A 26,217-nucleotide genomic window follows, 5' to 3' on the forward strand; every position below is an offset into this window, starting at 1 on the left:
GCTCCCCAGACCGGGGTGGAACTCAGGCCCCCTGCACAGGGAGCATGAAATCTTAGCTACTGGACCACCGGGGAAGTCCCAGAAAGGGGCTTTCTAGAGCAGAGGCTTCCAGGGATGGCTCTGGCCGTGTGGACAGTGCTTCCTGAAGTTGGGTGTCAGGGGCTGAAGAGGGGGGGAGCAGGGGGGGGCATGGAGAAGGGGCTGTCTGTAAGGAGCACTGGGGAGAAGCACGCAGAGGCTGCAGCCGACCTTCAGGGTTACTGAAGCTTGAATGCCTGAGCCCAGAGTCCGAGGGGCCTGGTAAGGCCACCGACCTGGACAAGAAGGAGCTTGCTGTGTGACAAGGAAGGCGTGGAGCCCGAGCAGCGGGAAGCTGGCCTTCCCTGCCCAGCCGCTGACTCGGCTCGGCTCTGTCTTCCCTTGCAGCCGCCAGCAGCCGTGCAGAGCAGTCGGAGGCGGTGAAGCCGGCTTCCTGATTAGTGGGCTCCCAGGACGAGGGCGATTAACCAGATGTGCAGCTGTCTCTGCCACTGTCTAAATGAGACCCCACTTGGCCTAAGCTTTCCAGGGCCCTTGGGCCCAACAGCCTCGCCTTGGCTAGAGTTTTCTTCAAATGCAGAAGCTGCCAGTAACCCCTACAAACACAACAGGCTACACAGAGAGGGCTGGGTACTAGGAGGGCTGGTCCTCTGTCACCCACGAGTTCTGCCTGTCCCAACCTCACACACACATCTCAGCTCTGTCATCTCCTCCAAGAAGATGCTGCTACAATGTATTCTGCTCATGGTTCCTGAGTGATTTTATATTTCCTCTTTCCAATCCCCCTCCATCAAACTGTGAGCTCCCCAAGAGTAAGAGGAGCAAAGTGTGTGGGCAAGAACAGACACGTAATCACCAAACACCTGAATTGGGAGGATGGAGTGGCCGCTGGGGAAGCCATTCAGGCAGATGGGTCTTGGGAAAGAAGGAATCAGGAATTCAGCTTTTGACATGTCAAAAAAGTATCTGGGAAGACCCCATGGAGCAGGAATATGAGCAGCTGAAGACCCATGATCTGCCAAGATTTGGGGGTCTTAACCAGGTTCTGGCCAGCCTGGTAACTCAACTCACGAAGTAGGGCTGAGAAGGAAGAAAACCACAAACCTCCCTCCCTGCTCAGGGTGCTCCCCAGATGCTGAGCCTCTACTGAGCTGCAGGGTCAAGATTCACCCTCCGGACTTCCCTGGTGGGCCAGTGGCTAAGAATCCACCTGCCTGTTCAGGGGACACAGGTTCGATCCCGGTTCCAGGAAGATCCGAGAGCAAGTAAGCCCACATACCACAATTGCCGAGCCCATGTGCAGCAACTACCGAAGCCCGAGAACCCTGAACTGTGCTCCGCAGCAGAGAAGCCACCCAATGAGAGGCCTACGCACCGCAGCCGGAGAGTAGGCCCTGCTCCCACAGCTAGAGAAAGCCCACCCGCAGCAGTGGAGACCCCGCAGCCAGAAAGAAATAAATACATTTTTAGAGAAAAGATTCACTCTTATTACCTCTCACCTGGCCCATCACAATGCCCCCTACACTTATTCTTGGTCCCTCCTGTTACCTTCTACACTACCTTCTAGAACAATCTTTCTAAAATGTGGCTTGTCACTCCCACTTAAACTATTCCATGGGTCCCCAGGGATACTCTTGAGAGGGCTTCAACTCCTCACCCTGATATTCAGGGTTCCATCTTCAACATCCCCGCCCCTACCTCTTCTCCCAGACCTCTTGACCCCTTTGGCCACCACTCAGCCCAATATCCGGAGAAGGCAATGGCACCCCACTCCAGTACTCTTACCTGGAAAATCCCATGGACGGAGGAGCCTGGTAGGCTGCAGTCCATGGGGTCGCTAACAGTCGGAGACAACTAATCAACTTCACTTTCACTTTTCACTTTCATGCATTGGAGAAGGAAATGGCCACCCACTCCACTGTTCTTGCCTGGAGAATCCCAAGGACGGGGGAGCCTGGTGGGCTGCCGTCTATGGGGTCGCACAGAGTTGGACACGACTGAAGCGACTTAGCAGCAGCAGCAGCAGCAGCCCAATATCTAGCATCCCAACTTTCATCAAGGCGAACTGTGTGCAACTCCCCGAACTTCCCTGCCTTCTCGTGCCTCCTGCCGCAGCTTCACACCTGCCATCCCCTCCTCCTGCTGCACCCTGATGGGTCTATCCAGAGTCTCAAGAGGCCTCCTTCATGCCTCACGTCTCAGCTCTGGCTCCATGTCCTTCTCTGATCCCTCTGAACCTTATTCTCACTCTTGTTAGGGTAATTAGCTCACTGGCCTGTAACCGCCCCACCCCCAAGTCTGGGAGCCGGTCAATTTTGAGTCCATTTCTGAGTCATCACTGTGTCCCCAGCATTGACTGGCATAGGGTTCGACACAAAGTAAGTCGCAGTACATGTGTTCTGAATGCATAAGTGATGGAGAGAGGGCATGAATGCGTGATGAGCCCCTCACTGCTTCAGGTTCAGAAAGAGAGGCAGAGTACCGCCCCCACCCCCCAGAAAGGCACAGCTGTAAGCAGACAGGTCAGTACTACGCGGCAGCGCAAGCAAAGCTATGCTGGGCAACTGGGAGGTGGTCTGGGAGAGACTGGGCCATCAGCAAGTCTCCCTGGGGAAGGGCACAGAATTACAAGAGCTGGAGAGGAAACTGGGGGAAAACAGGCAAGCTCAAGTGGGCTTGAGAGTCAGCAAGCAGCCCCTGGGCATCTGGCTGGAACTCAGTGTGAACGGAAGAGGGAGGTATGACTTGGAAGTCATGAACACCAAAGTAGAGATAACCTTGAGATTGCTAGATCTAGCCTTGACCTGACAGTCCCAATGTATTCATAATATCCTTCATGATAGACACTGCAGGGCTGTCTGACTCCTGCAGGGATAAAGACAATAGACAGTGACAACTGTTAGAAGAAAGGGTAGAATCAGGATGGGCTTACAGGCCAGGCTGGGAGGATTTATACTTCCTTCTGCAGGAAACAAAAACTTAGTTGTCAACTCCATAGCAGAATGATACTCCTGGATTTATATTTTAGAAGCATCACAGTAGGATTGGCTAAAGTTGGCCAACTGGCAAACTGACTCAGCCTTTTTCTCCTGGCCCAGATCCCCAGAAAATGACATTAACCATTTTATGTGAGTGAATCTTTAGTGGCATCCCTGGTGGCTCAGATGGTGAAGAATCTGACTGCAATGAAGGAGACCCAGGTTCAATCCCTGTGTTGGGAAGATCCCCTGGAGAAGGGAATGGCTACCCACTCCAGTATTCTTGCCTGGAGAATTCCATGGACAGAGGAGTCTGGCAGGTTACAGTCTATGGGGGTCGCAAAGAGTTGGACATGACTGAACGAGTAACACTTTGACTTTTTCATTTTTCACAGTGCCGCAAAACAGGAAAGGATGTCATGGCACATTAGAGACTGTGAGGCACCCCTCAAAGGCAGAATGCAGAGGGATCAGATGGAGGGCAGCAGGGCTAGCTACAGAGTTTGCAAGACCCAGGCCAAATGAACATATGGGGTTTTTGTTTAAAATGATTATTAATTTCAAGATGGCAACAGCAGAGCATAAACTCTAGTGTGAGACCCTTTTCTGCGTGGAGACTTTGTGTGCCTGCGAAGGTCAAATGCCCATAAAACCAGGCCATGAGACAGGAAACCATAATCTCAGTCCCACAAAGGAAGGTCTGGAGCCAAAGGTGGAGGCAGCTCAGAGGGACAGGCAGGGTCACAGATGGAAAATGCAGAAGAAAAAGGTTTTGCCACTGTCTGGGTTTCCATGGGAGAGAAGTCAGGTGATTGGACTCCCCCCCTCACCCCACTCACCAGCCCCTGCTTTCACCACGCAGAGGCATCCATGCGCAGGTGTGAGAAGGGCTGAGTTCAAGGGACATGACAGCTTGGGAGGCTGAAAATACTCAAGAGGAGCAAAATACCCAGAAGCTAATGGTTCAACTCACCCAGCAGCAGCTCCTACCCTCCCCCAAAATAAGATGGTGGAAGCTTGCAGTAAACAGACATATCACACCACTCAGAGAGAGGCTAAGGGGGAACTGCAAACAGAAAGCAGAGTATGTATCAAAATATGACTAAATATTAGAGGAAAACCAATAGTGTAGAAGAAAGATAGCAAACTCAATGACTGAAGGAAGGAGAGTGCAGGAAAATGGATCTGTGGGTTCCTTCAACCAACTTAATATCATAATCATAAATGGCTCTCAAATATAGCAAGCACCAGAATCTCCCAAGGGGCTAGTTAAAACACAGATTCTGAGCCCTACTGATTTCTGATTCAATAAGTCCAAAGTTCACATTTCTGATAGCTTCCAAGTGATGCTAATTTTGTGGGTCCAGGGACCACTTTTTAAGAACTACATATCCAGAAATAAGGTTATAAACTAGAGTCAGAAGGTAAGTGGTAGGGAAAAAATAGCTCTCTGGAAAGCTGGAGGCAGAGAAATTGATCAAGGACACCTAGATAGCGACTCAATGAGAATGTCTCAATGAGAATGTGGCCTTGATGACACTAAGTTTGTTTCAAAACAAGAAGGGCCCTGATTGTAAAGAATCTCTTAAGTGACAGCTCATAGACTATTAGTATAAATTAATCTGGAAGAGATATGTAAACCCTGAGCATAAAAGATTAGTGACATGGCAAGATCCAAGTGGAATTTAACCCAGGAATGAAAGATTGTTCAATATATGAAAATCAATCAATGTAATACACTGAAGGACAAAACATTGTGTAACAATCGTTACAATAAAGGACAAAAACCACATGATGACCTCAATAGATGCAGAAAAAGCATTTGGCAAAATCTAACATCCTTTACAAAACCACTCAAGAAACTACCAATTGGAGGGAATTTCTTCAACAGCATAAAAGACTACTACTACTACAAAAAAAAAAAAAAAGGAAACCCACAGCTAACATCATATTTAATAATGAAAGAATGAGAAGTTTTCCCCTATGATCAGGAACAAGATATGATGTTGGCCCTCATCACTTCTTTATTTATTTATTTTTGCTTTTGATTGTTGCTGGGTCTTCGTTGCTGCATGAGCTTTTCTCTCGTTGCTGCCAGCTGGGGCTACTCTCTAGTTGCGGAGCACAAGCTTCCTACTGCAGTGTCTTCTGTTGTTGCTCAGCATGGGTTCTAGGTCGCTCAGGCCTCAGCAACTGGAGCTGGCGGGCTCAGTAGTTGTGGCTCCCAGGCTGTACGGATTGGGGCCAGTAGATGTGGCACATGGGCTTTGTTGCTCCTTGATGTGTAGAATCTTCCCAGATCAGGGATGGAACCTAAGTCTCCTGCATTGGCAGACAGCTTCTTTACCACTGAGCCACCAGAGAAGCCTGGTTCTTATCATTTCTATTCAGTATTATACTGGAGAATCTAGTCAGGAAAATGAGACAAGGAAAGGAAATAAAAGGCATCCAGATTGGACAAGAAGTGAAACTACCTCTATTTGGAGGTAGTATATATAAAAAATCCTAAGGAATCCCCCAAAAATAAAACCAATAATGAGTTCAGCAAAGTGGAAGGATACACTACCAATTTACAAAAATAAATTATATGTCTATACACTTGCAATAAACAATCTATTTTGGTTATAATAGCATCAAAAATAATAAAACATTTAGGAATGAATTTAATAAGTGTAAGATGTGTACACTGAAAACTATTTATAAAACATAATTAAAAGAAACTAAAGAAGACCTAAATAAATGGAAAGACTTTCCACGTTCATGCATTAGAAGACTAATATTGTTAATCTAGCAATACTTCCAAAATTGATCTACAAGATTCAACAACAATCCCTATCAAAATTGCAGGTATATTTTTTTGCAGAAATTGGCTCTAAAATTCATATGGAAATACAAGGAACACAGAAGAACCAAACAAACTTTCAAGAAAAGAACTTGCAAAATAAAAAAAGTTGGTGGACTCCCACTATCTGATTTCAAACTGACTATAACTGTACGGTAATCAAGACTGTGATACTGACATAAAGATAGACATATATATCAGTGGAATAGAAGTGAAAGTCAAAAAATAAGCCCATATGTTTATGATCAATTGATTTCTGACAAGGGTACCAGGATAGTTAAATGGAGAAAAGAATAGTTTTTTTCTTTTTCTTTTTCTTTTTTTTAAGAATAATTTTTTTCAATAAATGTTGCTAGTACCACTGGTTACCCACATGCAAAAGAATGAAGCTGAATCCCTACCTCACACCATATACAAAAATTAACTCAAAGTGGATCAAATACCTAAATATAAAAGTTGAAACTATAAAACTCTTAAGAGAAAACATAGGGGTAAATTTTTCATGATCTTGCATTAGCCAATGGCTTTTTAAATATGGCACCAAAAGCACAAACAATAAAATAAAAAATAAATAAACTGGACTTCATAAAAATTTTAAAATTTGTGCTCCAAAGGACATTAATAAGAAAGTGAAAAAACAATCCACAGAATGAGAAGTATATGTAAATTATATATCTCATAAGGGTATAGCATCCATGTGAGATCTTAGTTCCTCAACCAGGGATCAAGCTGGTGTCCTCTGCAATGGAAGGATGACGCCCTAATCACTCAACTGCCAGGGATTTCTCAAGACAATCCAATTTTTAAATGGGCAAAAGATTTGAATATATATTTCTTTAAAGAAGATGAATAATGACCAATAAGCACATGAAAAGAAGCTCAACATCATTAGTTGTTAGGGAGATGCAAATCAAAACCACAAGTATGTACCACTTACCCCCCACGAGAATGGCGGTAACCCAAAAGACAGACAATAACAAGTGTTGGCAAGAATGTAGAGAAATTTGAACTCTTGGTAGGGATGTGAAAGAAAATATGTTCACACAAAAACTTGTACACAAATATTTTTGACAGCATTATTTATAATAGCCAAGAAGTGGACACAACCCAAATGTCCATTGACTGATGAATGGATAACCAATCTGTGATATACCCACGTGTGTGTTAGCTGCTCGGTCATGTCCGACTCTTTGCAACCCCATGGACTGTAGCCCACCAGGCTCCTCTGTCCATGGGATTTTCCAGGCAAGAATACTGGAGTGGGTTGCCATTTCCTTCTCCAGGGGATCTTCCCAGACCTGAATCGAACTCAGGTCTCCTGCATTGCAGGCAGATTCTTTACTCTCTGAGCCACCAGGGAAGCCACCTGATAAACCCATACTATAGATTATTATTCACCCACAAAGTGGAATGAAGTACTGATTCAATGTACAACATGGATGGATCTCACAAAAAAACACATTGTTTGCCTCCATGTATACGAAATTCCAGGGGCCTGGGGGTAGAAAAGAGGGGAGTGACTGCTCATGGGTATGGGGTTTCTTTGTGGGGGAGGGAAGGGGGGGTGACAAAAATATTCTGGAACTAGATAACAGTGATAATTGCACACCTTCAATACTATATTAAAACCATATAATTGTACACTTTAAAAGGATGAATTTTATGATATGTGAATTGTGTCTCAGTTAAAAAAAGAACTTGGCAAGACTGCTTTACTTGGACAATGTTAATGACAGCTGTGTGCTTCCTTAGACAATTAGAACCAAACTCGCTCCTGCTCTGTGTTATAATCTCACTTACGGATCTTTGGCTAATTAATCCAGTCTGACATGTGAGTGGTTTATTTCTATCCTCCTCTAACCTACCAGAAAACTCTGAAATTGAAAAGAACAAGGAGATAGATGCTCTAAAAAGCAAAGAATGAATCCAAGGCATCCACATCAGGTTATTATGAAAAAGAATCAACCAGAATGCATGGAAATGAAAAGATGATTGCTTAAAAACAAAAACACTATATGGAAGAGTTGATCAGAAGAAAGGAAATAGCCAAAGAAGAGAAAAATTGGTGCACTGGTGGTTAGCTGGAACCAGACTACTCCAGAACCCAGCAAAAACCAGAAAACATGAATAAACAGGGAAAGTTGAGACATGGTTCCAGCACCTACCTAATAGAAGTTTTGGAAGGAAAAATTACAGAGAAAGAAATACTTGAAGAGATAATCAAAAGAAAATGTCACAGTAATGAATAAAGAGAACAAGTTCAGACATAGCAAACAACAAAACCTCATCTGCAAACTTGGTTGTGACTTCAGAATGCAAAGAATAAAGCTTTTAAAAACTGAGTTTCAACAAGAAGGAAAAACAGATTACTCACAAATTTGCCTCAGACATCTGACCAACAACACTAAATGCAAGAAGGCCATGAGGAATGTCTTCAAAGATAGCTGGAAATATGATTATGGATGCAGGCAAACTTGCATTCAAGTGAGAAGGCCAAATGAACACATACTGAGAAATGCAAAGACAGAAAATGATTATCAGCAGTTCCTACTTGAAAGGATGACTTGAGGAGTTGTTTCAGTTAACAGACGAAGTAAATCCAAGAGGAAGTCATGGAATTTAAGAAGCAGCAGTAAAAACTATACACTAAAAAGGATTAATTTACCTAATGTAAATCATCCCTCAGTGCACTTAACTGAGAAGAATGAGGAGGAAGGGGGAGGGAAAAGGATGAGAGGAGGATGGGGGAGTGGATTACAGCATCACAGTTGAGATCAAACAAGCCTGGATCACTCTTGCCACTCAGCATCTATCTGAAGATCTGGTGCAATGCAATGAATAAGAAAAATAAGTAAGCTGGCTAAATATTGGCAAGGATATAACTGTTGAGATTTGTAAACAATCTGACACTCTCCCTAAAAAGAAAAAAACCCAATAGTCTGACAAACTATTAGAGCTAATAAGAAAATTCAGCCAAGTAACAGGAATTTAAGAGACAAATATTTCAAATCTATAGCAGACAAATCATTTATAACCATATTATAGGTAAAGCATTCCTAGAAACCAATAACCTGGGTTCAGTCCCTGGGTTGGAAAGATTCTGTGGAGAAGGGAACAGCTACCCACTCTAGTATTCTGGACTGGAGAATTCCATGGACCGCACAGTCCATAGGGTCACAAAGAGTTGGACATCACTTAGCAACTTCCACTTTCACATTTAATAATAAAAAGACAATTCAATAGATGAACAAAAGGCATAATTAAGAAACAGAAAAAAGAAAATAGTCAACACACTTATGAAAAGATGATCACCTCACTAGCCATCAAGTAAGTATAAAACAAAAAAAGGAAATGTCTTCACCTGTCAATCAGGTACAATTTTAATGTTTGATAAGATTAAGTCTGGTGAGATTGTGGGAGAAATGGTTTACCTGATCCACAGCTGGATGTACATTTCCATGACTCTTTTAGAAAACTGTTTAGCAGTATCTATTACAAGTTTCAACTGCTTATACTCTTCATGCGTGGATCATTGTTTTAACGGTGAAAAATCCCAATGTCTATCACTGCACAGTGGTTAAATAAATTATGGTACATCTACTGTAGAGAATACTATAATACGGGTAAAAATAACAAGTCCCCCAAAAGAGTCAGTCTCAAAGACAGAAAGAACAACAAGGTCCTACTTTATAGCACAGGAAACTATATTCAGCATCCTGTGACAAGCCATAATGGGAAAGAATATATACACATAACTGAGTCACCTTTCTGTACAGAAGAAATTAACACATTTTAAATCAACTATACTTCAATAAAAATTTTTTTTAAAAAAGCAAAATTCCTTTGGGGAAGCAGCAAAAAAAAAAAAAGCCATCCACAGACAGTGGGAGAAAACACTCACACATGAGTAATTAAAACTCTAAGCCCTTGCCACCTATGGGTGTAGGATCTAAATTTACACCACTCATGTAGAATGGAAACAAACCTGTAAATTCAGCATATAAAATATCCAAGATCAGTGAGACACTCAGGTGCAGCAGAAACACAAGATCAATCTCTAGAAGGACATTTTCAAAAACTGGGGGACACAAGAGTCCCATAGAAAAGGAAAGGGTGGGGTGCTGACCAGGATGAGTTCACAATAAAAAAGTGAAGAAACAAACCTCGTGGGGGACAGATAGCATGCGTGCAGATACACACACACACACAACGCACATACACATGTACATGCATGCACCAGAATTGGCACCCTCAAGAATGGGAGATGGCAGAGCAATCTGAACATGTCTATGCCACACAGGCTCTAAATGACTGAGAAGATCAAAGATGGGCTATAGAACATAATTAAGATTCAGAAAGAAGAAGGTCAGCTCCATTTGGAATTTGTAGAGTGTGAAGTGGTTTCGGGACACCCAGGTGGAGCAAGTAGGGGACTCTTGAAGGTATGAGTCTGGAGCCCAAGGGGGAGGTCTTGGCTGGAGATGGATTTGGGGGTCATCACCAAGGGTAGCTGTGATGGTCAGGACATGACCCATGAGCAGGGGGTGTCTCTGGAGTGAGTCCTGCGTTTCAGGGCAGCAACATTGAAGGAGGCAGGGTGAGAGCTTGATCTATACCACCACATTTTTTTTTAATCAGAGGATCATTACAACATTGTGATGGCTTTTGCCATACAACAACATGAATTGGCATTAGGTATACATATGTTCCCTCCCTCTTGAACCTCCCTCCCACCTCCCTCACCATCCCACCCCTCCAGGTTGTCACAGACCGCTGCGTCATATATCGAACTCCCACTGGCTATCTATTTTGCATATGGTAGCGGATATGTTTCAATGCTATTCTCTCACATCATCCCACCCTCTCCTTCCCCCACTGTGTCCAAAATGTCTGTGTCTCCTTTGCTGCCCTGCAAGTAAGGACCGTCAGTGCTCTTTCTTGATTCCATATGTATGCGTTAATATACAGTATTTGTCTTTCTCTTTCCACCTTACTTCTTTCTGTATAACAGGCTCTAGCTTCATCCACCTCATTAGGACTGACTCAAATTGGTTCCTTTTTATAGCTGAGTAATACTTCATTATGTATACGTACCACAACTTCCTTATCCATTCATCTGTCGAGGGACGTCTAGGTTGCTTCCATGTCCTAGCTATTGTAAATAGCTCTGCAATGAACACAGGGGTGCATGTGTCTTTTTCAATTCTGGTTACCTCAGGTGTACCACCAATTTTGACTGTAGCCTTTTCCAGAGACTTCCTCTCCCCAAAAGAGTCCCCTGAGGCTCTCTCCTCAGGCCCCGGACTCAGTCTGTCTTACTACACTGTCGCCTTGACCATGACCCTCTTCCTCTGCTGTGAGCTCCTACAAGGATCACGAGGCCAGTCTGCTTGTCTTTATTTCCCCACCATCCTATGTTGAGCCCATGTCTCGGCTCCAAAAGTGACTGTTGGAATGAATGAAATTGGCTCGTGTGCTCTGCCGTGTGGTGGGAATTCACATTGTGAGTCCACAGAGGGATGGGATTCAGAAGGAATGAAACAGATTTCCCCTTCCTCATCCCCTCCTTCTCCCTCTCTCCTTCTTGCTCCCCATTTCATACTGAGAGGAAACAGCATCAGTTCTCAGACTCAGGCAAGCAACTGTCTCGAATCCAACCCCTCATGAGCTCCACAAAGCGTTTGCTAGAAATATATTTGTGCAAGACCTTTTACTCTTCTTCCCCATCCCACATTATAATGACCTGTCACTGAATGCACTTTGCAAGTATCAGCTCATTTAATGCGTACAATTTGTGTGCCAGCCCCATTCTGCAGATGGAGAAACTGAGGCTCGGAGAGGTGATGTGACTTTCCCGGCTACAAAGTCATGGAGTGGCAGGCAAGGCCAAGGTTCAAACTCAGACCTCTTAGTTTCCAGAGCTTCGGTTTCAGCCTCTCCCATCGACCTCCCTAGGCTTCCTCCTCCCCTGCCCTTCCAGCTCACACTGCTTCTCACTCACCACCTCCTTAGCTCACACTGCGTCTGAGTCACACATTCTTTGGCAGACAAGTACGAGCTGGGATGGGAGGGGATGGCCAGATGGGTGGTGAGTACAAGTCTGGGTTTGTCTTTTCATTGCTCCCAAACACCGTCCTGGGGAAGCACTTGGAGGCCATGACCCCTTCTGGGCCCCTGCCAGGTTGTGGGGGTGGAGGAAAGAGCAGACCCAAGGTATGTCTGCACATGTGTGCCTGGAGAGACAGGGAAATCGTCTCTGGACTGGTCTTAGGGACCAGACTCAGAGCCCATCCTTTCTGTAAATGTGACAGTGGTCCAGGAGGGCCCTGCCTTTAAGACTCTGGGTTGCTTGGACCTGACTTTGCAGGGACTCAGAGCTGCCTTGCTGTCGTTCAGTCAGTAAGTCGTGTCCTGCTTTTTGCAGTCCCATGAACTGCAGCATGCCAGGCTTCCCTATCCTTCACTATTTCCCAGAGTTTGCTCAAACTCATGCCCATTGAGTCGATGATGCCATCCAACCATCTCATCCTCTGTAGTCCTCTTCTTCTCCTGCCTTCAATCTTCTCCAGCATCAAGATCTTTTCCAATGAGTCCATTCTTGGCACCAGGTAACCAAAGTATTGGAGCTTCAGCTTCAGCACCAGTCCTTCCAATGAATAATTGGGGTTGATCTCCTTTAGGATTGATTGGTTCGATCTCCTTGCTGTCTAAGAACTGCCCAGCTTGGTCCAGTTTTGGAGGTGAAGCCCTGGTCTCGGAATCAGGAGCCTAGCAATCTGAGGGTGATGCTGCTACTAGCTTTGAAGGACCTTGGGAAAGATTCAGCTTCTCTGAGCCTTGGGTGCTTCATTTGTAAAATGGAACAGTCATACCAGGCCTGTGCATTCCTCAGGATGGGCCACCTGCTTTGGGGAGGGCTCTGAACAGGGGAAGGAGGGGTGGGGGGGGGTAAGAAAATGAACAGATGCTGGGGTGAGATGGCCAGCACCAAGATGGTCATTCTCCTGGGCTGAAGCAGGACCATTTCACTGAATGCCTCCTGATTGGTAGCCCAGCCCAGACCATGACAGAAATTATGGGGTCAAGAGAGAAAGGAAAAGAGGAGATGGGGATGAGGGGAGTGAAAGGAGTGATAGACTGGGGTCTGGAGGGACAGGAAAAGCTAACAGAAGCAGAGGCAGCCTGGATCCCAGATAGGGTTCTAGACCCAGCTCTGCTCTTCACTCGTGTGTGACCATAATCAACCACAGCACCTCTCTGAGCCTCAGGTTCCCCACAAGTCAAACAAAATTTTATGAACTCCTTGGTTCCATCCTTCACTTGCCTTTCAAAGCCTGGCTCCACAAGTTCAGTGTCAAGAACACTTCCTTGAGCTTCCTCTCCTGCCTCCTTCTAAAATTCCACCTCTCCCCTCTGACCCAATAACCCTCAAATTAAGGGTGGACCTCCACCCCCTATGTTTTGACTTACATTGCATCACATATCACAACACAGAAGCCTCAGTTAAATCACCTTTGGTAACCCCTGCATGCATGTGTGCTAAGTCGCTTTAGTCATGGCTGACTCTGTGAGACTCTATAGACTACAGCCCGCCAGGCTCCTCCGATCATGGGATTCTCCAGGCAAGAATACTGGAGTGGGTGGCCATGCCCAGGAGATCTTCCCAACGCCGGGATCAAACCCATGTCTCTTATGTCTCCTGCATTGGCAGGCAGGTTCTTTACCACTTGTGCCACCTGGGAGCCCATGGTCCTTTCTACCAAGCACATATACATAGTAGTTGCTCAACAGATATTCTGCTCATGGTGCTAAGTGGTCAAATGGACAGGAGGGGTGGATGCCTGAAAAGATATGCCTGCTTTGCCTGCTGATTAAGCTCCTGGTCAAAACTCCCCACCATAAAAAGGCTCTGGATTTATCCTCAGCCCCATCCTTCTTCAACAATTCAACCAAAGGAAGCAACAACTCCGACTGCTGCTCTTCTCCCCTGCCCATTCTCAAAGGCTCCTCCAGTGGTTACCCTTCCTTGCCGGAAGATTGCAACAACATAGGCCTGGCAGTCCTAGGAGCCGGGACCCCACCACCTGCCCTTAACTACCCATCCTCCTGAATGATCATTCAATGGACAAAGGAAGCTCTGTTGAAGTATCCTAGAGCTTTTCTGCCACAGAAAATCCTGCAGAAGTCCCCATGAGCATTCCTGCAGGTCACAGATTTCAGGGGTTTTAGGTGAAGTCCCAAAAGAGACAGATGACTCTTAACAGAAAACCCAGGTTCTAGCCCCAAGTTGCCATCACTTCGACCCCTCACCACCACTCTCCAAAACACACATAGGTATACAACCAGACCTCAGAGGAGCAGAATCTCACCTTGATGCTCCTCCAGTTTCCCCATGGTCTCCATCTGCTCCACCAGGTCATTTGAATTCCACTGGCTCATCCCGATAAGGATGGCATTCTTCCCTTCGGCCACCTCCTCTGTGGAAAGAAGCAGAGAGGGGCGTGAACAGGCAAGGCTGTGTAGAGGTAGCCCTAACAGGAGCTTATATCTCAAAGGAGTGTTTATTTATTCCTATGAGTTGAAGTAGATTTCAACTATTGAAGGTGTCTGTAGTTACAGACAGTTATAAGACATGGAGAAATTTTTCATTGCAAGAATGCATTGTTGCAGGACCTCCATGTTACAGTAAAAGAAAGTAACAAAGAAATAGTTATGAGAGAGACTGAAAATTCATAGAAGGCTGCATTGCTAGCACTAAGAGTGATATTTCTTGAAAAATAGTGTGTTTGGGAAGAAAAAGCAAAGTCCTGGAATTTCCCTGGTGGTCCAGGGGTTAAGAATCTGCCTTTCCATGCAGGGGACTCAGGTTTGATCCCTGGTCAGGGAACTAAGATCCCTCATGCTGAGGAGCAACTAAACCCATGCACCAAAACTATGGCACCCCCATGCTCTGGAGCCCGTATGCCACAGCTGGAGGGAGGACCTTGTGTCACAATGAAGACCCCACACTGCGGAATGAAAGATCCCATGAGCCGCAGGTAAGACCCAATGCAGTCAAAAATAAACACGTTAATTTTTAAAAAGAAAAGAAAAAGCAAAGCCTTGCCACTGGGTAGCAGTTTTTCTTTCAGTGAGTTACTGGACTTCTCTGAGCCTCAGTTTTCCCATCAGTAAAATGGGACTGGCAACATCTAATCATAGAGCTGTTGTGAGGATTAAAGGAGATAATGAATATAAAGGTCTTGGTGCATAGGGGGCTGTTTATAGATGGGAGATGTTAAGGACATTTCTTCACACAAGGCGGGAGTTGCCATCAGTATTTGAGCATACCAAGATTTGGGTGGGGTCGGAGCAGCTTTGGAATAACTGAGAAGGCAGAAGACTTCTGCCTCTAAGCCTTGAGCTATATGGAAACTTTAACCCACATCTCAACTTTATGAACCTCTTAATATTTCCATCCTCCCTTTAGTCCTCCCCTCAACCCTGTCTCTACTCTTGTCCTTTCCTGGTCTGAAAGGACAGGAATTGGTGAATTAGAGGTGAATCAGAGGAATTGGTGAGGTCATATTCCCTAACCACACTGAACACCAGCCCCTGGGTCCTACACATCAACTACACACATCTGGTGCAGTCCCTCTTCTCAAAAAGGGACATTTCCTCAAGAATAAACCACAGGAATGACCCCACCCTCTCTTTAAAGAGTCAAGTAAAGAGCTTTGCGCTTTTTCTCATAGAACAGACATTAAAGGGTACTGAGAAGAATTCTCAAGCTCATCGTAACCGAGAAAAAACGGGTCTGATCTGACCCATTTCACTGCCAAAGAACTTCACAGAGCAGATGGAACCAATATGGCAGATCTGAAACTTGGGGAGCTGTCCAGAGTTCTGAATTCATAATCTAGACCCCATTTCAGGCTCGAACACTCCCCCTTCCTGTCTTACTTGACAAGTTTATTTGATCTATTTAATGACATTTATCAAATCTTTACTATGCATTGAGATTGCCATGTGCTTTACAAATATTAATTCATTTCATTCTCATAACAATGCTAAAAAGATAAAATTCTTATTATCTCCATTGTATAGACAAGGAGCATGCAATAGTTCAGTAACTTGCTGCAGATCCCTGGCTAGAGCCAGGATTTAAACCCAGATATACTATTTCAAGAGTCCTTAAATCCTGCCTTCCTGATGGCTTGCCCTGGACATCCTGTATTGGCAGCTCAAGCACTATACACACCCAATTTCCTGAGCCTGGGGTGTTCCATCTGGGCATGGTTTACACCTGTGAGCTGCATTGTGTTCTGGGCAGAACTCTGACTGGGTTTCAGTCCTGAGCAGCTCCAGGTGAACCCATGCCTTTACAGATGGCCCTCAACTGTTCCTGTTTTCTTATCTCTTAAGTGGGAATAACGCTCTGACTCTACAACTCTTTCTAGCAAGCTTTCATGAGAACAAATGACATAGTAAATTTGAAAAGTCTACAGAAGTCAAAATGCTGTAAACAAATATTAGGTAGCATTAATGTTGGGGAAGCAGGACCACCGGGGGTTTAAGAGTTCTATTCTGGAGTTAGAATGACTCCTTTCAATCCTGGATGCACCATCTGCTAGTGATCTGACCTTGGACGGTAACCTAGGCTTCATGAGCCTCCATTTCCTCATCCATAAAATGATATCATGGTAATGCCCATGTCATAGGATTGCTGTGAGGACTAAATCAGATAATGAAGGTAAAGAGTCAGTAAGCATCAGTAGCACACAGTAGGAGCACAGATGTGGATAAAAGCGCAGGAAGATGTGGTACCACCCCTCTCACCATCAGAGAATGCGGTGTTCTGCCCTAACATTTAATTCTGCTGCTGTCTGACCCTAGGTCTTTCTGTCCCAGTTCCACAGTGGAGGCATCAGGGTCATCCCGTAACCCACCTTGAGTGCCTATGTCTCCTGGCTCAGTGACCCAATCACGCAGCTGTCTGCTTGTTCATTTAATATTCATCCTATAATGAATGGATTCTTGAGCAGTGCTATATGCCATGTGAGATGTGACCTCCATCCTGGAGGAAATCAGTTTAGTGAAAAAAAAAAAAAAAACCACATGGGAAACTGACACAGTCAGATGAGCAAGCTGGGGCTCCTGGTCTAGTGCTGGGTATACAGCAGGTGCTCACACATCCTAGCTTCCAGTTCTTCAGACATGCATAATCCCTATCTCACGCTGTCAGTGACGCTATCAGAACGCCGAGCTTCTGAGGCTGAGCGTGCGCCATCCTTGGCATCCATCCCCCTCTTCCTACTTACCTACCTGACCGCCTCCATCTTTCCCTTGTGGTCTTCTGTCTTTCTAGGAAACGCTTCTCCTCTCAGACTCCCCATGGTCCTCTCTGCTTGATGTCTGTCCCCTTCCCGCAATCTCTGTCCCTCTGGGTCTTCATGTTTCTCTGTCTCAGGCTGTCTGGCATGTGTGTCCCTCCCTTTAGGCCTCCATCATGATGGCTCTTGGCACTTGATCTGTCTTTATCCCAGAACCTCTCTCCTCTCTCTGGGGGGATGTGTCTCTTTCTTGTCCTCTCTCCCTCTCTGGGTTTCTCTTTCTCTGTCTGGGTGCCTGCCCCTCAGGATCTCTCTGTCTCTGCAGGTCTCTGACCTCACTCTCTCCTTCCGGGTCACTGTCTCTCTTTCAGCTCTCTCCCATGCTCTCTTGGTGTGTCTGTTTGTGTATCTGCGTTCGTGCGTGTGTGTGCGTGTCTGTGTCTGTGTCCTCCTCTCCCATCCTGACTGAGTCTTGCCCTCTCTCCCTCTCTGCTTTCTCGTATTTTCCCTGGCTCCCTGGCACTCTCTGCACGCTGCCCCCCAGCCCATCCCTGTCTCCCCAGCGGCTCCCCCAGCTTGCAGACAAGCTCTCTCTCCCTCTCCAGGCCAGTCCTCTGCCCCTGCTCTCAACACTCAGTCTTAGATCTTCAGTCTGGCAACAATGGGCTTGTCCCCTGCGTGGAAGCAAGAAACGCATACGCGCACACCAACACACACACACCAACACACACACACACACACACACACACACACACACACACACACGGAAATAGCAGCCAAGAAAGCTCCTTTTAGAGTCCTTTAGACAAACCAGGGAGCCATGTGTCTCAGCCCTGAGCCTCCGCTCTATTTCCCTTCACTGTAGTACAAGCTCCCAACAGAGGCCATGAGGCCACAAAGGGCTTGTTCAGACAAAATCCTGGTTATTGATTTCGCTTTTCAGCTACTGATGACTGCTCCCTGCATGCCAGTTCCCAGCCCCGGTGACCTCTGGTGTGGACACGGGTTTTGCGTGTACTTCACCGCTAGTGAACCCCAGCCCTGCCCCGTCTAGGTGCCAGGCTCAGCCTCACCCCCCAGCACCACGACCCTGGCCCTGACCCCAGACTGACTCCACCCCTGGCCAGAGCCTGGATGCAGTCAAGGCCTTTCTTCCCACCTTGGGGCTTCTGTGTCTACTGGACCCTCAGGACTTCAGAGTGGGGAATCTCTTTACCCTGTGCCAGAGCAGGCTTCACCTTCAGCTCACGGAGCCCAGCGCTCAGTCACTTCCCACCATCGGCTGGTCCAGTTCCCTCTACCACTCCTTGCCGCAGACCCACATGCCAGTCTTTCCAAGGATCTAGATATGTGCTGCTCTGAGGCCTCTGGGACACGTGATCACTAACCTCCCCCGCTGTTGAATGTTTGCTCCAATCCCCCACCTGCAGCCATACCATCACCCTCTCTTCATCACATGGGGGTCCCCACTCAGCCCGTTCCCAGAAGCCTTTGGGGAAGCTCCTTGGCATCTGCTTCTCTACTTCCCCTCCTCCAATGAAAGAGAGGGTCAGGGGTCAGCGACACACCTGGGCTTTACATCTCTGGGGGCTCCTTTATCCAGCTTCTGACAGCAACATCCTCCACTCCACCCATGAGACAAACCCTGTACCCGTGCCACGCTCCAGAGGAGGGACCTGGAGCCCCAAGACTCAGGACATGCCTGAGGTCAGACAGCAGCCAGTCAGTGCCCCAACCCTGAGGAGAACCTGGCTGCTCTGAACCCAGACAACCTGTACCACTTTCCTCTGCTCCCAGAGATGTTGAGTTCTGAGTCTCCCTCCTGGACGAGGAGCAGGGGTACCCAAGGCCACCCCAGAAACATATCCGGAAGGTACTGGGCTGGTGTGTCCTCACACAGAGCACTAAACTGGTGCCCCCTTGCTCACTCGGGCCACATCGGCCTTCCAACTCACCGCTCCGAGAAAAGCCTTGCACTGCCGCTCCCACTGCCCAGAACACTGCCCCAGATCCCCACACAGCTCATTTCTTGTTATTCAGCTCTCAGCTCAAGGCTACATCCTCTGGGGACCTCCCACTCACTCAGTCACTCTATCACAGTCCCATATGTTATATTAGGGGGTGGGGGTGCCTCCATTTTTCTAACAGCATTTGACACTCAATAAACTACTCATATTTAAAATGTGCAATTTGAGAATTCCCTGGCGTTCCAGTGATTAGGACTTGGCGCTTTCACTGCCAAGGGCCCAGGTTTAATCCTTGGTCAGGGAACTAAGATCCTATAAGCAGCACAGGATAACAACAACAACAAAAAAAGTACAGTTTGATAAGTTTTGACATTTTTGCACACCCAGGAAGCCATCACCCCAATCAAGATAGTGGACACATATTCATCACCCTCAGAAGTTTTCTCCTATCCCTTTAGACCCCTCCTCCCCATCCCCAGGTGACTATAGATCTGCTCCTGTTGCTATGGACTTGTTTGCATTTTTCCAGAGTTTTCTATAAATGGAACTATACTATGCACTCTTTCTCAGCCTGACGCTTTTGCCTCCCCATGATTACTTTGAGATTCATCCATATCGTTGGGTGTATCAGTTCATTCCTTTCTTATCGCCGATACTGAACACATGGATGTATTGCCATTTGTTTATCCATTCACCCATTGATGTACATTTGGGTTGTTTTTACTTTGAGGCCATCATAAATAAAGCATTGACATGAACATTCAGGGACACATCTTTAGGTAGGCATATGTTTGCTTTCCTTTTGGGTAAATACCTAGGGGTGGAAAGGTACTTAATGATGATCAAGTTTTCAAGAAGCTGCAATCTGTTTTCTGAAATGGCTGTCCCATTGTACACCCTCCCCCAGCAGAGTCTGAATGTCCCAATTCTCCACATTCTGGTCAGTTGTTGTAATTAGCCATTTTAACAATGATAGCTTTAGTTTGTATTTTCCTAATAACTAATGATAGTGAACATATTTTCATTTTTTCACCTTTTGTTTTTCATTCGTCTACCTTCTTTGCTGATATGTCTGTTCCTTTGCCTTATTTTATTTATGGAACTTATCCATAGAACTCACTTGCATTCCCATCCATCATCACTAAACTGTACAGTCCAGGGAACTTCTCTGGAGTCCTGTGGACTCCATGCACCCTATGCAGAGGGCATGGGTTTGACCCTCGGTTGGGAAACTTATATCCTGCATGTCATACAGCATGACAGAAATAAATAAACAAATGAACCGTAACTTCCATGGGGACCAGGATGGGGTCTACTTGCCCTGTGTCCCCTACAGGGAATACTGCCTGGTACTTGATGAACAGATGCTCAATAATTACTTGAGAGAGGGAATGAGTGACTCTGAATTCTAGCCCCTGCTCTGCCTGACTCTTTGTGTGACCCTGACCAAGTTTCCCAGTTCTCTGGCCTCTGTTTTCCAGCCTGTAAAATAGAGTGGGGGTGTTGAACTCAAAGACCTTGAGGACCCCCAGCCCTGACATGATCTGGGTTTGAGGCATGTCACTTCTTGGCCACCATGGGTTTCCCCTCACTCTGCACTCCAACCTTGCCATGGCTGCCCAGCTCTCTTTGGACTCTACCAACAGGATAGGGTATGGAGCCTCTTGGGTCAGGGCACCTGGACCCCATCACCCACCCTGCAGCATCCAGTGAGAGGTACCAGCAAACCTGAGGCCCCATGCCTGCTGCCATGGTCCAGGGAGTCAGCATCTTGCCCAGGGGCTGCTCTAGACCCAGAGAGCTCCACAGTCCTGAGTGACTGCCCCCCTAGTCCCTCCCCTTCCTTATACACACAACCAGAGCCCCCCAGAGCCTAAGAGTCTCTCTCTGCTACCAGACCATGATCCATGAGGATCTGCCATCCCTCCTGGTAAACCCTAGTGCTGGACCAATGGGCTGGAGCTTGAGGAAGAAAGGAAGGGAGGAGGGCCCCGTCTTCATTAATAAGTCAAAGAAAAAGGCCTGGCCTGGACACTAAGCTCCTGGTTCCAGCCCCTCTGTCCCCACCTTGATGTGTGATCTGGACAGGCCCCTTCCCTGCTCTGGCCTCTGTTCCTGACAGTGTGGCTCTATCGCAAGGGGAGGTGGAACCATAGAGGCAGCAGGATGCAAGTGGGGACTGAGACCATGACCAGGTCAGGCTCAGGCCTCAGCCCGGGATGGAGGAAAGAGGCAGGGAGGCAACCCTTCAAAGCATGCCCAGAAAGCCGGATGGACACCCATGGCTGGACCCTTGATGCTGACAGAGCTGGCCGGGTTGGCCTGAGTCAGCTCCTGGGAACAGAGAAGGAGGTTGGCTTCGCCTCTTACTGCCTCAAGCCAAGGAAACATGCAAAGGCCTTGCCCAGGGACACCTCAGGGAATAGACAGGAGGTGGGGAGTTGGCAACTCAGAACTGGAGAAGGTTCCAGCAGCCTGTGGGTGGACAGTGCAACTGAAAGCTACGGATGCTCTGGGAGAGGTGACCTAGGAAGGGGAGAGCAGAGACGTGAGGTTCAGAGTCCGGTAGGCAGTGCTGAGAGGTGGAAGTCAGGGAAAGAGGCAGGAGAGTCTGCAATCCTGGGATAGTGGAAAGAAAGAAAGATGGAGGAGGTGAGGACAGCGGGGAGGAGTTGAGATGAAGGAAGAGAAGGCGGGACCACTAGTAAAAGAGGCATGAGAAATGAGGCCAACTTGGGAGCTGCAGTCAGAGCAGTGAGACAGTGGGAGCGGAGGACAGAATGCTGAGGGTCCGCAGGGGAGGGCAGCAGGATGGAGCCACAGCCTCTCAAAGGGAAGACAGGTGTGCGGGCCGTTGGGATGGAGGTGGAGCTGACCGGCGCCTCCCGCAGATGCCTCCCGCTGTGAGCCATCCTCGTCATCTGGGAATGCAGAGCCCTGATGAACTGCAAAAATATTTTAAATGAAAGTGTTCTAAGCGTCAAAATATTGAAGCCGTTGTTGTCACACTGTGGGTTAGTTGCTATGGAGAAAGTCAGCCCCGGCTGCCACTCCAAGCAGACACCAATGGGAGACAGGAAAGAAGCCCCAAATGGGCTGGTGTGGGGCTGGCATCAGGGAGGGGACTTGGCACCCAGAGTCAAGAATGGGGGAGCCTCAGGCTGGGACAACATCCCAACACCAACCCTACTGTGATTCCTCCCCAAATCACCTGAACTGAATATAGTCTCCATTTCTGGAGGCACAGAGCTGATAGGGAAACTGAGGCCCAGGGCAGGTGACAGACTTGCCCGGCATCACAGAACAAGTCAACGGCATGTTCTGTGATGCCAAGTTCCAACTGTCTGAGACCATGTTCCAACTGTCCTGCTCTGAGCACAGAGGTCTTCCCAGCACATTCTGTGTTTCTCTTTTCAAGACCCCATTCAGCCAGGCATTTCAAAGCTGGTTCTATCTCAGGAGTAAGTCAGTCCCCCAAATACAGTGACTTCCCAGAGGGGAGCTGAACTGGCCAAGCAAGACTTGAGGACCCTCCTAGACTGGAGACCCTCCTAGGCTTGTGGGTCTCACCCACCCCTGTACAGTTCAGGAGCACAGCTGGGAGGGTCCTCTCTCCTGAATTCCAGGCAGACTGCCTCCCACTGGTCCCCACACCTGCTCTGCCCATCTCCATCTCTGAGACTGTGCTCAGGTCGATCTCTTAGCCTGAAATGCCCACCCCATTTAGTGCCTTCTTCTCCAATCCTTATAAGGATTTTACAAAGAGTTTTTTTGGAGGTAGACCATTTTTTTTTTAAGTCTTAGTTGAATTTGTTACAGTATTGCTTCTGTTTTATGTTTTGGATTTTTTGCCAAGGCACATGGGATCTTAGTTCCCTGACCAGGGATTGAACCTGCATGCCCTGCATTGGAAGGCAAAGTCTTAACCACTGGATCACCAGGGAAGTCCCCCTTATGATGCTTCTTATTTTTCCATCCTCACTTACATAGTGCCCCTTGCTACATCTGGTGTGCTGGCCAAGCAGCCGGCACCGAAATGCAGAGCTGATATATCCTCCCCTCCACCATCTCTCCCCTGAACGTCTGCTATAATCCTTCTAACTGGTCTCCATCTCCACTCCAGCTCCCCCTCCCATCTGTAGGCTGACCTTGCACGTCACCCACCAGATCACACGTAGTCTCATCTCTCCTCTCCCCCAGCACACAGGCCTCCTTCAGTTCCTGGAAGGCCCCATCCTTCCCGCTTCAGCACCATCATATCTGCTATGTCCTCTGCCTAAGGCGCTTTCCTCTCACTCTTCACCTAGCCAACTCTTACCCTCAGTTCTACAGAAAGGATGTTATGGACCTCCACTCTAAATTAGATATCCCCATCATCACTCTATTAACATTTGATTCTTCTTATTCAGAGGTATTTTTCCCTATTTGGGGTTTTTGTTAGTATGTATGTTTATTTGGTTTTGCCAGGTCTTAGCTGCAGGAGGCAAAGTCTTTGATCTTTGTTGCAGCATGCAGCATCTTTAGTTGCGGCATGTGGAATCAGATTCTCCGACCAGGGATTGAACCCGAGACCCCTGCATTGGGAACATCAAGTCTGAGCCCCTGCACCATCAGGGAAGTCCCTTATTCTACATTTGTGATTGTATTTTCCTTCGTGTAATTGTTTGATGTTTGCCTCTCCCACTAGACTGTAAGCTTGACCAGGGCAGTGACCGTGTCTGTTGGTTTACTGCAGTACCGTGAGCACCTGAAATATTTGAGCAACTCAGTAAATATCTCAAAGAATGTGTGACGGGGTGCTGAGCCCCAGTCCTGGGGGAATGTACAGATTGGGCGATTATGAAGCAAGGAACTGCAGAGTCTGAGTGGAGAGAGAGATCAACTCCCAATAGTGCCCCTTCTTGGAGTTTCTAAAAAAGGTCACCCAGCTATTGATGGGAGGATGGGATTCACTCACCTCTAGCATCAAAGAATTCATCATCAGAGCTCTCCACCGAGTCGCTGAGGACATTTCGAAGGTGCCAGGGGGCACCACCACCCGGGGGAGGGCCACCTGCCAAAGAAAACACACTTGTTAGCCAAGCTTATGACTGTGTCCTGGCACGAAGGAGGTAGACGCAGACCGCCCCTAGACCAAGGTTTGGTCAGCATCCTGCACATCCCTGCCCTCTTGACCTCAAGTGCACTGCCCCTCACAGAGCCATCCCACTGCTATGCTTTCATTTAAGCCCCAAACACCTCTCTGAGATGTCTCGGTAGAGCAGGAACAAGGATGCCCATTTTACATACACTCGAACCAAGACCAGAGGCAGTTAAGAGATGTTGCCAAGGTGATACATGTATCAGGAAGCATCAAGTAAGTTTTGCTGTGTTCATAAAAGATCTTAAGACAATAACAGGTCTTCCCTGATGGTCCAGTGGTTAAGAATCCACCTTCCAGGGCAGGAGACTCAGGTTGGATCCCTGATTGGGGAACTAAGATCCCACCTGCCGTGGAGCAGATAAGCCCACGCATTACAACTACTAAGCCCACATGCTTTGAAACCCGCATGCCACAACTAGAGAGAAGCCCTCGCACTGCAATGAAAGACATAGCCCAAAGTAAATGAACACCTAATTAAATATTAAAACAATAATAGTTCATTGCTCACTCACACACAGGTAGGAAGGGGACTCTGGCCATGGCAGTCACTCATAGCGGCCACCATATGATGCCAGCATCCCGAAAGGGTACTTCAAGGCTATCAGAAGCAGGGGAGGAGAGCACAGAAAGTCATGCCCAGTCGTAAACACATCTTCTCACATGCGACACACCTCTGTGCAGGTGTCATTGGCCAAAGCAAGTCACGTGGCCATGGCCAGCTTCAAGAGGGTGGAGGAGAGGAGAAGCTGACATTCTGATGGGCAGAAGTGATGTCTGCTGCACACGTGTGCAAGCCAGGCTGGGACTGCAGCCTCCCCTGGGGAAAAAAGCCCCGAACTAAGAGAAGGGGGACCGGAGTTTGCGTTCTGCCCCGTCTCTGCTACTTGCAACCTAGTGGCCACTCCCACTCTATAATGCAACCTCAGTTTCTTGGTCTATAAAATATCAACAACAATCAATCCCAAACTGGAAGGATCAGAAATAACACATGCTCAGTGCCAGTATCTCGGGAGGCTCAGTGATGATGCCTGCTATTATTATTAATACCTGCAGAGGCCAGGACGTAGGCTGGGGGGTATTCCAGAGCAGACAGCAACAAGCACATGCAGAGAATGTGGCCCCTGGGGGCCCCAAACTCAGCCCCAACCCACCTCCTGCCCCGGGACCAGGGGGAGGAAGGCCAGAGACAGAGCTGGGTCAGGAACCTCTCTCTCTCGCCCCCCATTCTCAGAGCCTCTTTACTTGGCACTTTGGGACTCTCAGGAAACCAGCTGGCACCCGGCACATTCAGGAAGCCCTCTGAGGGCTCCCAAGACACATGAAATACTGGAGACTGTGGATGAATCCCAGTCTAATTGTAAACACTAAAGCCATAAAAGTGTTAGGAGAAAATTGACCTGGTAATTTTCCTGAGGAAGTAATCAGAGAAGTAGACAAAGATGGCAATAGACAGTTGATCATCTCAGTGTTCTGGTGATACCCACCAACCGGAAGAAATCCCAGTGTCCACCCACAGAGGACCAGATGTATATTTCACATACAGTCACAAGGGAATTCTTTGCAGTTGGTAGAAAAATAAAGTAGCTCCTTATGTATTAACATGGAAAGATACCCACGGAGTATGGTTAAGAGAAAAAAAAATGCACATGGGTCCCAGAACTATGTTTTTTTTAATCCCATTTTTGAAAAATATACTCCTACTTGCATACTGAGGATATGTACAGCATGTTAGTTAAGAACTCAGGGTCTGAGGTTGGAAGAGGCCTAGATTCAAGCTCAGGCCCTCACCTCTTAGAGGCCATATGATGTCAGGTGAGCCTGCGCCTCAGTTTCACCAGCTACAAAGTGAGAAAAGTTCATACCTGCCCCCACGACCTTGTTGGAAGAATGAAATAAAATACACTGAAGTACTTAGCGCAGGGCCTAGCACATAGCA

At 47.1% G+C, this 26,217-nt stretch overlaps 1 protein-coding gene across 2 annotated transcripts in view; it reads right to left on the reverse strand.

Moving 5' to 3' along the window:
- PITPNM3 (PITPNM family member 3) overlaps positions 1–26,217 on the reverse strand; it is a 101,156-nt gene that overhangs the window by 51,476 nt on the left and 23,463 nt on the right. For both annotated transcript variants that reach the window (XM_065910327.1, XM_065910326.1), the window contains exons 2-3: positions 24,096–24,191; positions 14,229–14,336 (exon numbers count right to left, since the gene is read on the reverse strand). In XM_065910327.1, coding sequence (XP_065766399.1) covers positions 14,229–14,298 — 70 coding nt within the window. In that variant the 5' untranslated portion in view covers positions 14,299–14,336; positions 24,096–24,191. The remainder of the gene's footprint in view (positions 1–14,228; positions 14,337–24,095; positions 24,192–26,217) is intronic.

The sequence above is a fragment of the Muntiacus reevesi genome, chromosome 18 (genome assembly GCF_963930625.1).
Source record: "Muntiacus reevesi chromosome 18, mMunRee1.1, whole genome shotgun sequence".
Lineage (NCBI taxonomy): Eukaryota > Metazoa > Chordata > Mammalia > Artiodactyla > Cervidae > Muntiacus > Muntiacus reevesi.